The sequence below is a fragment of the Myxocyprinus asiaticus genome, chromosome 45 (assembly GCF_019703515.2).
Source record: "Myxocyprinus asiaticus isolate MX2 ecotype Aquarium Trade chromosome 45, UBuf_Myxa_2, whole genome shotgun sequence".
NCBI classification, from domain to species: Eukaryota; Metazoa; Chordata; class Actinopteri; order Cypriniformes; family Catostomidae; genus Myxocyprinus; species Myxocyprinus asiaticus.
Window position 1 is genome coordinate 6,781,488 of NC_059388.1, and position 13,348 is coordinate 6,794,835.

At 45.8% G+C, this 13,348-nt stretch overlaps 1 protein-coding gene across 6 annotated transcripts in view; it reads right to left on the reverse strand.

Moving 5' to 3' along the window:
- LOC127434877 (laminin subunit beta-1-like) overlaps positions 1-11,693 on the reverse strand; it is a 102,977-nt gene extending 91,284 nt beyond the window's left edge. For all 6 annotated transcript variants that reach the window (XM_051687918.1, XM_051687915.1, XM_051687914.1 and 3 more), the window contains exons 1-2: positions 11,599-11,693; positions 10,379-10,536 (exon numbers count right to left, since the gene is read on the reverse strand). In XM_051687918.1, coding sequence (XP_051543878.1) covers positions 10,379-10,536; positions 11,599-11,632 — 192 coding nt within the window. In that variant the 5' untranslated portion in view covers positions 11,633-11,693. The remainder of the gene's footprint in view (positions 1-10,378; positions 10,537-11,598) is intronic.
- Between the last annotated feature and the right edge of the window lie 1,655 nt (positions 11,694-13,348).

Genomic DNA, 13,348 nt, shown 5'->3' on the forward strand with positions numbered 1-13,348 from the left:
CCTTAGGGAAGCACGACCTGATCATCAGGTTCCTAAGAGGCGCCAGGAGGCTGAATCCCTCCAGGCCACGCCTCGTTCCCTCATCAGACCTCTGTAGTTCTTCAGGGTCTACAGAGAGCCCCCTCTGAGCCTTTGCAGTCAGCCGAGCTTAAGGCACTCTCCTTGAAGACTGCCCTCCTGACTGCGCTCACTTCCATCAGGAGGGTAGGTGATCTGCAAGCATTCTCTGTCAGCGAAACGTGCCTGGAGTTCGGTCCAGGTTACCGGCACACAACAAGCGGATAAGCCCGGGATAGCTGGCCGGGTGTATCGCTTGCACATAGCGCCTTCCACCTCCTTTTGAGCTGAAGACGTGAGCTGTTAATTCCCAGTAGTGTTCACAAAATTTGTTCCCTGGTTGACTTCCTCCGAGCCCTGTAGCAGTCGAGTTTTCAGAGAGACTTGCTGCCGGCCCAGTACACGCGCTAACTAAGAGCCCGGTTCTGGGGTAGGTGCTCCGCATGTGGCGGTTCCCTGTAAGGCTAACCCCATGCAATCTATATCTTCCACTAATTCGTTTCCCTGCTGGCAAACTGCGTCATCCTTGGGCAGAGCCCCTCTGACCCAGTCTCCATGTTGTAGTAACTCCTCCCCCATTGGGCAGGATCTACCTTGAAGGCTCTCCACATGGTTAGAAAGACCATGTGACGTATTCTTCCACTTAAATATCCCCCCCTCTCTTGGGGCGAGGTGTGGTCTCCATGGTGTCCTCCCCTTGGGTTCCCTCACAATAGTTTGTATTTTCTTTGCAATTAGTTTTACATTGCCTCACAGTAGTTTGCATTCCCTCACAAAAAGTTTTGCGTTCCATTGCAAAGTCGCAATAGTTTGTGTTCCCTCACAAAAAGTTTTGAGTTCCGTCACAATAGTTTGTTCCCTCACAAAAAGTTTTGCGTTCCCTCCCATTAGTTTACATTCCCTATCTGTCACTCACTCGAAGTTGTGTCAATGTAGTGACACTAGGGGTCACTCTTGGGAGCCCCAAACACCTCTGCTTTGTGAAAAAAGGCCAATGGGAATTGGCGAGTGGAATTTGCATGCCACTCTCCCGGACATACGAATATAAAAGGAGCTGGTATGCAACCACTCATTCAGATTTTCTCTTTGGAGACGAGTGGTTGCATTCAGTGCACTGAACTCAATTTCTCCCTACCGTTCACCTCAAACTGCTGGATTTATGGCGCATTTCAGCGACTTCTCCCCCTCTGCACCCGTGGAGTGCAGAGAACGCCCCTGGGTGCTTCGGCAGAACAAAACAAAAGAGTATATTCTAAAAGAGTTTATTTTCAAGTCTAAAAGAGTGGCACACACGGAAAGTCTTTTTAAAGATGCCTTTCCATTTGTGTGTTATTCCTGGTTGTGGTCGTTATCTCTCCACTTCTGACAGCCATGATCTCTGTCTTACGTGTCTGGATGCTGCCCACACAGAGACATTGTTCATGGATGGGTCTTGTCCTCATTGCGAGAACATGACCATGGCAAAGTTGTGGTCACGGCTTGCCTTCATAAGAAAGCAAGCCACCCCAGCGGATCCCCGCCTCGGTCCTTCAACCTACGGGTATGAGACCGTGTCGGTTAGCACTGGGGGCGATTTGGGAACTTCAGTGGGAGCACCTCCCCCGGGTAACCCCCCACGGACCTCCCATTCCTCAGCATACTCTCTTGCCCTGGTCAGGCTCTCGGATGAGACCACCAGCTCGTCTCAGGTTCGACCTCTTATTCAGGGCCTGGGAAGACGATGAGTTATCGTGCGCAGCATTGGAGAGTGGGCTCGTCCAGTCTGACGCGGAGGCTTTGGCTGGGCTTCCTTCTTCAGGTATGGTCGCCCAGTCTCAGGCCGACGTGGAGATGACGGACATGCTTTCCCGGGCAGCCGCGAGCGTCGGGCTAGAGTGGAACCCTCCACTCTCCCCTGAACCCTCACGGCTCGATGATTGGTTCCTGGGCCCAGAGTGCCGCTCATGGCCGCGCACTGCCCTGGTCCCTTTCTTACCGGAAGTGCATGAGGAGCTGAAAAGTTTGTGGGGGGCACCTTTTACTGCCCGATCCTGATCTTTCAGCTCCCCCGCTCTCACTACCCTCGATGGTGGGGCGGCCAAGGGGTATTCGGTGATCCCCCAGGTGGATAAGGCGCTCGCGGTTCACTTGTGACCGCAGAGCACTGCCACCTGGCGCGGGCGCCTGAAGCTCCTGTCCAGGGCCTGTAAGTTTATGTCGTCTCTGAAGGCTAAGGCCTACGGTACTGTTGGACAAGCCACCTCTGCCCTGCATGCCATGACTCTCCTGCAGGTACACCAAGCCAAGGCACTAAAAGAGATGCACGAGGGTAGTTCTGACCCGGTATTGATGCAGGAACTGTGCTAGGCAACCGACCTCGCTCTCTGGGTGACGAAGGTCACGGCGCGGTCTCTCGGGCAGGTGATGTCCACCCTGGTGGTCCAGGAGAACAACATTTGGCTCAACCTGGTCGAGATGAGAGAGGCTGACAAGCCACGGTTCCTTGACGCCCCCATTTCCCAGGTTGGCCTGTTCGGCGACACCCTCAAGGATTTTGCCCTGCAGTTCATCGGCGGTGAAGCAGCAGACGGAGGCTATTCAACACATCCTGTGTGTGGCTCAAGACCCCATACCCTGTCAAGGGCGTCCTCCTGCAGCTACAGCAACGGACGCAGCCCGCCCCCGCTGCCCGGCCCCGGTGTTGAGCCCACCGCAGGAAGCAGACGCCACCCATCTCATGGCCGGCTGAGACGGTCGACCCAGGGATGAGGAGACCCACTTCTATGGAGTTGGTAGACAGACCACTCCATCCCCCGGTGGAGGGCTGGGAGGAGAATGCTTTGTTTCATTTTTCGCCGCATGCCCAAGAGGCTGCGGTACCCAAAACTTCAACAAAAGAGTGGTTTTCTTGTTCCCTGGGTCACATGTCAGGTGCACATGGCCATCATCACGACCACCGTCCACCATCCCATTTTGGCAAGTTTGGCGCTCCAGCAGCGGACCCCCCACCCCTGTGCGCCCAGCTGTGGCACAAACATGGGTTCCGACGGACTGCAGGGACAATATTCCTCCTCCCCCCTCCTCAACCAATCTTATGGTGGGCGTCAGGAGCCAGGTAAATGCTTCGATGTCTCTGGACTCAGCACAGCCATGGGGTTCGAGCCGCCTCGACGTGGCGCCTCAGGCTCCGCCCCGCCATGAGGCCCCACCCGCCGGTACGTCCGACGTGATTATCACCTTGGTCCCCCTCACCCGGAGTTTGGACCCGTGGCTCGCGCTTTCCAACCCATCACAATGGCGGAACCGGGCCTTGCACAGACTCCCGTTCAAGATGCTGACGCAAAAACACATTTTAGCGAGCATCCGGCATCAAGACTGGTTCTCGTTGGTAGACCTGAAGGATGCGTACTTCCACATCTCAGTCTTACCTCGACACAGACCCTTCCTGTGGTTTACTTTCGAGGGCCGGGCATACCAGTATAAGGTCCTCCCATTCGGCCTGTCCTTGTACCGTTGTGTCTTCACGAAGGTCGCAGAGGCAGCCCTTGGGAAGTGGGCATCCGTATCCTCAATTATCTCGACGACTGGCTAATCCTAGCTCACTCTCGGGATGTGTTATGTGTGCACAGGGACCTGGTGCTCCGGCACCTCAGCCGACTGGGGCTTCAGGTCAACTGGGAAAAGAACAAGCTTTCCCCAGTTCAGAGCATCTCTTTTCTCAGCTTGGAGTTGGACTCAGTCTCGATGACGGCACGCCTCACAAAAGAGCATGCACAGTCGGTGCTGAACTGTCTGAAGGCGTTCAGACAGAAGACAGTGGTTCCACTGAAACTTTTTCAGAGGCTCCTGGGGCATATGGCATCCTCAGCGGTGGCCACGGCGCTCATGTTGATGCATACGAAACTGCTTCAGCACTGGCTTCAGACTCGAGTCTGCCCTTGGACCGACCTTGCATTTCTACGGGCAGGGGTTCCCCTAGAGCAGGTCTCCAGGTGCGCCATGGTTACGACAGACGCCTCCAAGATGGGCTAGGCTGCCATATGCAACAGGCACACAGCTGCTGGCTCCTGGACTGGCCCGCGGCTGCGTTGGTACATCAACTGCCTCGAGATGTTGGTAGTACTGCTCGCCCTGCGGAGGTTCCGGTCGTTGATCCAGGGCAAGCACGTGTTGGTCCAAACACGGTAGTGTACATCAACCGTCAAGGTGGTCCACACTCCTGTTGCTTGTCACAACTTGCCCGCCGTCTCCTCCTCTAGAGTCAGCAGCGCTGCTGCTAGTCAAGTCGCTGCGAGCAACTCACATCCCGGGCGACCTCAACACCGTGTCAGACACGCTGTCACGACAGACTATGCTCAGGAGAGAGTGGAGAATCCACCCCCAGGTGGTCCAGCTGATTTGGAGTCGATTCGGTTGAGCACAGGTAGACTTGTTTGCTTCCCGGGAATACTCCCACTGCCCGCTTTGGTACGCCCTGACCGAGGCACCCCTCGGTATAGATGCGCTGGCACACAGCTGGCCCCCGGGATTATGCAAATATGCGTTTCCCCCAGTGAGCCTACTTGCACAGACCCTGAGGAGAAGGTCATCCTAGTAGCACCCTACTGGCCCACCCAGACATGGTTCTCGGACCTCACGCTCCTCACGACAGCACGCCCCCCCGGCGAATTCCCCTGAGGAAGGACCTTCTTTCTCAGGGACGGGGCACCATCTGGCACCCACGACCAGACCTCTGGAATCTCCACGTCTGGCCCTTGGATGGGACATGGAAGACCTAAGTGGCCTACCACCTGTGGTAGACACAATCACTCAGGCTAGGGCTCCCTCTACGAGGGACCTGTATGCCTTGAAGTGGCCTCTGTTCACTAAGTGGTGTTCTTCCCGACGCGAAGACCCCCAGATATGCGCAGTCAGATTGTTGCTTTCCTTCCTGCAGGAAAGGCTGGAGGGGCAGCTGTCCCCCTCCACCTTGAAGGTGTATGTAGCCGCCATTTCGGCACATCACAATGCAGTGGATGGTAAGTATTTGGGGAAGCAAGACTTTATCATCAGTTTCCTGAGAGGCGCTAGGAGGTTGAATCCCTCCAGACCGCGCCTCATCTCCTTGTGGGAGCTCTCTGTAGTCCTTCGTGGTCTACAGGGAGCTCCCTTTGAGCCCCTGGAGTCAGTTGAGCTTAAGGAACTCTCTTTGAAGACTGCCCTCCTGACTGCGCTCACTTCCATCAAGAGGGTAGGGGACATGCAGGCGTTCTCTGTCAGTGAATCATGCCTGGAGTTTGGTCTGTGTTACTCTCACGTGATCCTGAGACCCTGACCGGGCTATGTGCCCAAGGTTCCCACCACCCCTTTAGGGACTAGGTGGTGAACCTGCAAGCGCTGCCCCAGGAGGAGGCAGACCCAGCCTTGGCGTTGCTGTGTCCGGTGCGTGCTTTACGCATCTATTTGGATCACACGCAGAGCTTTAGAAGCTCCAAGCAGCTCTTTGTCTGCTTTGGTGGACAGCGGAAAGGAAGCGCTGTCTCCAAACAGAGGATCGCCCACTGGGTCATTGACGCCATCATGGGCATATCACGCTCAGGACATGCAGCTCCCCGTGGGGTTACGAGCCCACTCTACTAGGAGTGTAACAGCCTCCTGGGCCCTGACCAGTGGCGCCTCTTTGGCAGACATCTGCAGAGCAGCGGGTTGGGCAACACCCAACACCTTTGTGAGGTTCTACAATCTCTGGGTTGAACCTGGTTTCGTCCTATGTATTGTCAGGTACGAGCAGGTAAGTTCCGGGACAGCTGGCCAGCTCCCTTGAGGTGAAGACGTGCACTTTTGACCCCCAGTCATGTTCACAAGCTGTGATCCCTGTATGATTTCCTCCTTAGCCCTGTGGCAGACGAGTTTGCATAGAAAATCACTGCCGGCCCAGTACATGTGCTAATTAGACCCTGTACTGGGGTAGGTGCTCCACATGTGCTGGTTCCCCATAGGTGACCCCATGTGATGTCTTCCGCTAAATCGTTTCCATGTCGGTAAACTGAGTCTTCCTTGGGCAGAGGCCCCTCTGCCCCGGTCACCATGTTTGTAGAAACTCCTCCCCCCTCGGGTAGGACCTACTATGCGAATTCTCCACATGACATACTTCCAACAAGACTCGGTAAGACCATGTGATGTATTTCCACTCAAAATACCCCCCCCCTTCTCTGAGCGGGGTGTTGTCTCCGCAGTGTCTTCCCCTTGGGAGTGACACCCCCACCAACATAGACATTTATGGCCCCCAGTCGATTAACAAATTCCACTCTTTTTGGGGGGAAAAAAGAGGAAAAGAGGCCACGGCTGGGCTAGCCTGTCCCTATTGTTGGGCAGTCGACTTGTTCTCAATGCGACCATTCGATGCTCATAAGAGCATTGGGGGAGGTTATGTGATGGCCTTGTGCGCTGGCTACGAGGCACACAGCGGTCTGCCCATCTCGCACCACCAGTCCACAGTTCAGCTATTTGTGGCGTTTTGTATAGGGACCCCTAGTGTCACTACATCGACACAACGTCGAGTGAGTGACAGATAGGGAATGTCCTGGTTACTTTCGTAACCTCCGTTCCCTGATGGAGGGAATGAGACATTGTGTCCCTCTTGCCACAACACTGAACTACCCGCTGAAATGGCGGGGACCTTGTCTCGGCTCCTCAGCACAAAACCTGAATGAGTGGTTGCATACCAGCTCCTTTTATACCCGTATGTCCGGGGGAGTGGCATGCAAATCCACTTGCCAATTCCCATTGACCTTTTTTCAAAAAGCAGAGATGTTTGGGGCTCCCAAGAGTGACCCCTAGTGTCACTACATCAACACAACGTCTCGTTCCCTCCATCAGAGAACGGAGGTTACGAAAGTAACCAGGATGTACCCTCCCAATTAGTTTTGCACTCCCTCAAAATAGTTTGCATTCCCTCACAAAAATGTTGCGTTCCCTCACAATAGTTTGCTTTCCCTCGCAATAGTTTATTTTCTCTCACAATAGATTGGGTTCCCTCACAATTAATTTTGCATTGCCTCGCAATAGTTTGAGTTCCCTCACAAAGTTTTGTGTTCCCTCCCAATAGTCTGTGTTCCCTCACAAAAAGTTTTCTGTTCCCTCACAATAGTTTGTGTTCCTTTGCAATTAGTTGTGCATTCCCTCAAAATAGTTTGCGTTCCCTCACAATAGTTTGCGTTCCCTCACAATGAATTTTGCATTCCCTCGCAATAGTTTACGTTCCCTCACAAAAAGTTTTGCATTCCCTCGCAATAGTTTGTGTTCCTCACAAAACGTTTTGTTCCCTCACAATAGTTTTTGTTTCCTTTGCAATTAGTTTTGCATTGCCTCACAGTAGTTTGCATTCCCTCACAAAAAGTTTTGTGTTCCATTACAAAGTCGCAATAGTTTGTGTTTCTTCACAATAGTTTGTTCCCTCAAAAAGTTTTGCATTCCCTCGCAATAGTTTGTGTTCCCTCACAATTAATTTTGCATTCCTTCGCAATAGTTTGTACCCTTTGCAATTAGTTTTGCATTGACTCACAGTAGTTTGCATTCCCTCACAAAAAGTTTTGCATTCAACTGCAAAATCGCAATTGTTTGTGTTCCCTCACAAAAAGTTTTGAGTTCCATCGAAATAGTTTGCATTCCCTCCCAAATAGTTTTGCATTCCCTCAAAATAGTTTGTGTTCCCTCACAAAAATGTTGCGTTCCCTCACAATAGTTTGCTTTCCCTCGCAATAGTTTGCATTCTCTTGCAATAGTTTGGGTTCCCTCACAATAAATTTGTCATTTCCTCGCAATAGTTTGCGTTCCCACACAAAAAGTTTTCATTCCCTCACAATAGTTTACGTTCCCTCGCAATTAGTTGTGTATTCCCTCAAAATAGTTTGGGTTCCCTCACAAGAAGGATTGCGTTCCCTCACAATGAATTTTGCATTCCCTCACAATAGTTTGCGTTCCCTCGCAAAAAGTTTTGCATTCCCTCGCAATAGTTTGTGTTCCTCACAAAAAGTTTTGTGTTCCCTCACAATAGTTTGTGTTTCCTTTGCAATTAGTTTTACATTGCCTCACAGTAGTTTGCATTGCCTCACAAACATTTTGCGTTCCCTCATAATAGTTTGCTTTCCCTCACAATAGTTTGCATTCTCTCACAATAGTTTGAGTTCCCTCACAATTAATTTTGCATTCCCTCGCAATAGTTTACGTTCCCTCACAAGTTTTGCGTTCCCTTGTAATAGTCTGTGTTCCCTCAAAAACATTTTCTGTTCCCTCACAAAAAGTTTTGCGTTCCCTCGCAATAGTTTGTTCTTTTACAAAAAGTTTTGCATTCCCTCACAATAGTTTGCGTTCCCTCCCAATTAGTTTTGCACTCCCTCAAAATAGTTTGCGTTCCCTCACAAAAATGTTGCGTTCCCTCATAATAGTTTGCGTTCTCTCGCAATAGTTTGGGTTCCCTCACAAAAATGTTGCGTTCCCTCACAATAGTTTGCGTTCTCTCGCAATAGTTTGGGTTCCCTCACAAAAATTTTGCCTTTCCCTCATAATAGTTTGCTTTCCCTCACAATAGTTTGCGTTCTCTCGCAATAGTTTGGGTTCCTCACAATTAATTTTGCATTCCCTCACAATAGTTTGCATTCCCTCACAAAGTTTTGCGTTCCCTCACAATAGTTTGCATTCCCTCATAATTAATTTTGCATTCCCTCACAATAGCCTGTGTTCTCTCACAAAAAGTTTTCTGTTCCCTCACAATAGTTTGCGTTCCCTCGCAATTAGTTTTGCGTTCCCTCACAATAGATTGCGTTCCTCACAATAGTTTGCGTTCCCTCGCAATAGTTTGCGTTCCCTCACAATAGCCTGTGTTCCCTCATAAAAAGTTTTGTGTTCCCTCACAATAGTTTGCATTCCCTCTCAATAGTTTGCATTCTAGTTTGTGTTATTTTGCAATACGTTTTGCGTTCCCTCGCAATAATTTGCATTTCCTTACAAATAGTTTTGAGTTCCCTCGCCATAATTTGCATTCCCTCACAATACATTTTGCATTCCCTTGCAATTAATTTTGGGTTCCCTTGCAATACCTTAATAAATCCCTTATGATAAGAAATCATGGTTTTACTACTGTAATCCTAGTTAAACAATGGTATTTGTAATAAAAACCATAGTAACCACAAAATACCATATTTTTAATACAACAGAATACTGTTGTCAACCACTTGTAGTTAAAATAATTGCATGGAAAAGAGCACAAAATGTCTTATTTTGTGATCCACGAACAAAGAAAGTCAAATGGGTTTGAAAGGACAGAAGTGTGAGTAAATAATGAGAGAGTTTTCATTATTGAGTGAACTATTCCTTTAAGATTTGATAAGAGCTACTATTTACAAATTCAGATGAGTAGATTAGTTTCTGTGTGCTAGATGTACTGAAGCATTACATTCCGGATCAGATCTACGCATTAGACTCAGTACAGATCTTTTGTCTGATCACAAGTCAATCGCTATTCACAGTCAGACCTCAGTCTGAACTCCTCATGCTCTCAGGATCTGATGTATAAATGGAAAAGATGGGCCACACAGATAGTCTAAAAGAGCAAATGGAGCATTTCTGAGAAAGAGGCCTTTATCAACCCTCCCTCCCACACATACTCTTCACATAAAGATCTGATTGTTCATCAGACAGTAAAAATAAGAATGGGCAAAGAAACAGAATGTTGTGATATCCATCTAACAACATACACTACACCAAGACTATGATCAGGTCACTGGTGTTTTAATTTTCATGCATCGTTTACAAGAGGTGGATGAAATAAGTGAAAAAAAAAAAAAACATAAAAAAACATTTGTTTATATATATATATATATATATATATATATATATATATATATATATATATATATATATATATATATAACTTTATAGGGTGAATTTCTAGACTTATTGCAAAGTGAATTCGGTTAAAATCGGTGAACGCTAAAACCACCCCCCAGTGGCCGAAGCTGGAAGTTTTGTTGAATGTATGGGCACGTGTGAGCTCATCTCCGGGTCAAATGTCCACAGACTGGTGCCACTGGTGTTTTCAAGTAAATGTTTTGTGTGAATTGTATTTTTTTTTTCTTTCGTATTATGGAATAACTTAATAGATCCGGACCAAAAAATTTGCATCATGTCATATAACCTTTCTGTCTCTCCGTCTATCTGTCTGTCTGTCTGTCTGTGTTTTAGGTAAATGTAAATCAAATAGTCATGACTTGGAGATATTTTATTGTAATTCTTAACAGCATGTCTGTCTTGTATGGCACAAGAAGTTTGTCATGCTCTGTTGCATTAACTGCAAATGACTCACAATACAGAATGTCTCTAGTCCATCCAGTCCACAGGTGGAGGAGGCAATAAGCCGATGTGCTCTTCCAATCAGTAGATCGCCAGTAGCGGGGTAACAGCTCCCTTTTGTACACATGTCATTGTGATCGGGATATTGTGCCAGGACGCGCAAACCAGTGACTATGAGAGAAGATATAAGATGCTGGACTGAGATGCTACAACAGAAGCTGGACACATGTCTGTCATTTTGATTTTATTAATAAGACTTGCTCTCAATTATTTATTAGCATGAGTTGCATAATTTTATATAAAAAATATAAACATTTTGGGGGATTTTTTTATATATATATTTATGCATTTGGCAGACGCTTTTATCCAAAGCAACTTAGAGTGCACTTATTACATGGACAGTCCCCCTGGAGTTAAGTGCCTTGCTCAAGGACACAATGGTGATGGCTGTGGGGATTGAACCAGCAACCTTCTGATTACCAGTTATGTGCTTTAGCCCACTACGCCATATACTATTTCTCAAATGTTATATCATTGAAACTTTGTGTAAACCATGCACGTAGTTAAATTATTTTGGCTTCTGGTTACATTTGAGTCTGTTTGTAATTACTGAAATGAATATCACATGGGAACGCTTAATGTCCCAATGGAGAGATGAATGTGGCATGAGGAAAACCAGATGATGTGCACACACACACCACCAAACTTGACACTATCTAATGTGTCAACTCAATAAATGTATAAACAGACACAGCAGGATGGATACTGATTTTAAACCAAATATTTCATCACACCCCTACAAATAATAAGTGGCAAAATAATGGCAAACATAACTAAACCTTTCTTTCCTAAAACACAGTTCCCCTGCTTTTATACTTTGAATGCAGGCAGAATATCTATGTTCTAAAAATTTAAATCAAATTAGAACCATAAATGGTTTTACAGCCTGACACCATAGGAGAACCTTGTTACAAAGAACTTGTAATGTTCTAGTTCTTTACCAAATGTATATGCAGTATTGGTTCTTTAAAGAACCTAGAACCCAATACACTGATCTGAAGAACATATAATGACAATATATATATATATATATATATATATATATATATATATATATATATATATATATAAAACTCAAATTAACCATATAGACAACTCACTGTACAGTTCATAGCATATAAATGAAGCAGAGTCAGAGTGAATGAATGAAGGGCACAAATAAACAAAACTTACATATAGTAAGAGCTGCAATCCTAAATATCCACATTATTGCTCTTTTTCTCCAGCACCGTTTTCCAGAGCTGAAAAACTGTATGCGTAGAGCTCTTGTCAAGAGAGAACCGCCCATGATAATAAACACTGATTTACGTATGTTGTGCTGTTCCAAACACTGAGAATCACGCCAAACACTTTGGCTGTGTAGTCAAAATCTGGTGAGCTGCCTAGTTAGAAAACATTTCTGGGCATCACACACGTGTTCAAACACAGACAGAGCACAACGGAATGAAACAGAGCAGTGGCATCGAGACATGTTTTTAAAAGTTTAAGGGCCATTTACACACCTTGAATATAGTATTTCATTTTTATCAGAAGCAGTGGCGTTTCTAGTCTTTTAGCAATAGGCCTACTTGGTTAGAGATCCCCCCTTATGTAAAAAAAAAAAAAAAAGAAAAAGTGTATCTGTTTAATTGAGTGAGAAACCGCTGGAAAAGCCTCATCGCGCGAGTGGACTGTTCGAATGATACAAACTGAACCGCGAACCTTTCAGACGTTTTGCGGTGATTTTGTTAATAAAGCTCAAATCTGAAAATCACTGGAAAAATCGGTTAGTGTGACATCAGCTCAACCTGAGATTGCATGGGAAAGTTCGAGCACCAAAGGAAAGCGCAGTGTCATTGTAATAAAAATGAATTAATTTCATCAACTTCAGTGCCGTTAACGTTTGCCAACTATCTATGTCTGATATATGTGGAATAGTCAATTTTTTTTTTTTTTTAAAGACTAATATAGATTATATTTGTGTTTTTGTTTGATCGGTTGCTGTGCATTTACTTTGGTGCTTAAATGCATTTGAGAGATTTTGTAGTGTCTTTACACTCTGTTTTCTTCATGTTTAGTAAAGCCTGACATATTAAAGATTTATAAGAAAATTCTAATGTTTTGACATTAAATTTTTAATAGTACCATTAGACAAACTATAAAAAGAAATCATAAAAAAATCAAATGAATTTTTTTTTTTTTTTTTTAGGTATCGTATTTGATACATTAGGCTTTAAAAGTCATTATCCTCCTGAAGTCCAACAATACATTTTTGTGTAGGACATTTTTATTTGTTTTTCTTAGCCCACACATGCTACAGTGGTAAATCTTGGAGTATTATCAGAGGACTCCCTGGGCTTTTCAGAGATACCAAATGTTTGAGAGTTTGGCCATGACAACTTCCTCTCCTTGGTCTATAAATATGGATTGAAATGTATCACAGTTCAATTCAGCACATCAAATACAATATGAATAAATATTATTTAAAAAAATATATTTTTATCATGCATTTTATGCACTAAACACTTTATTGACATTTTAAAACGGGAAATTGTAAGACTTTTTTCGATGGGTCACAGGAACTTATGGTAAGATGACATCATGTTAGCTTGTAATGTAAAATAATGAGATTTTTATAATGACAGAGCAGGCCGAGTATATGAAAGTACATAGAAAAATGAGTTCACACTTTAAATATATCTTATAAAATGTATATGTCAGAATTTTCAAAGCTCTGTGATTTTTTTTTTTTGTTTTTTTGTGGTGGGCATGAATGGAATATGGAAGATACACCTCAAAAGCCTGTTGTATCATATTTGATACATGGATTTCAAATGCAGGTTTTCAATAAAATAATATACTACATTTTAACCAAGCACAAGTTGGTTATATTCAGCAAAAACTCATTTTAAAATATCAGTAACAATTTAATCATTACTTTCAC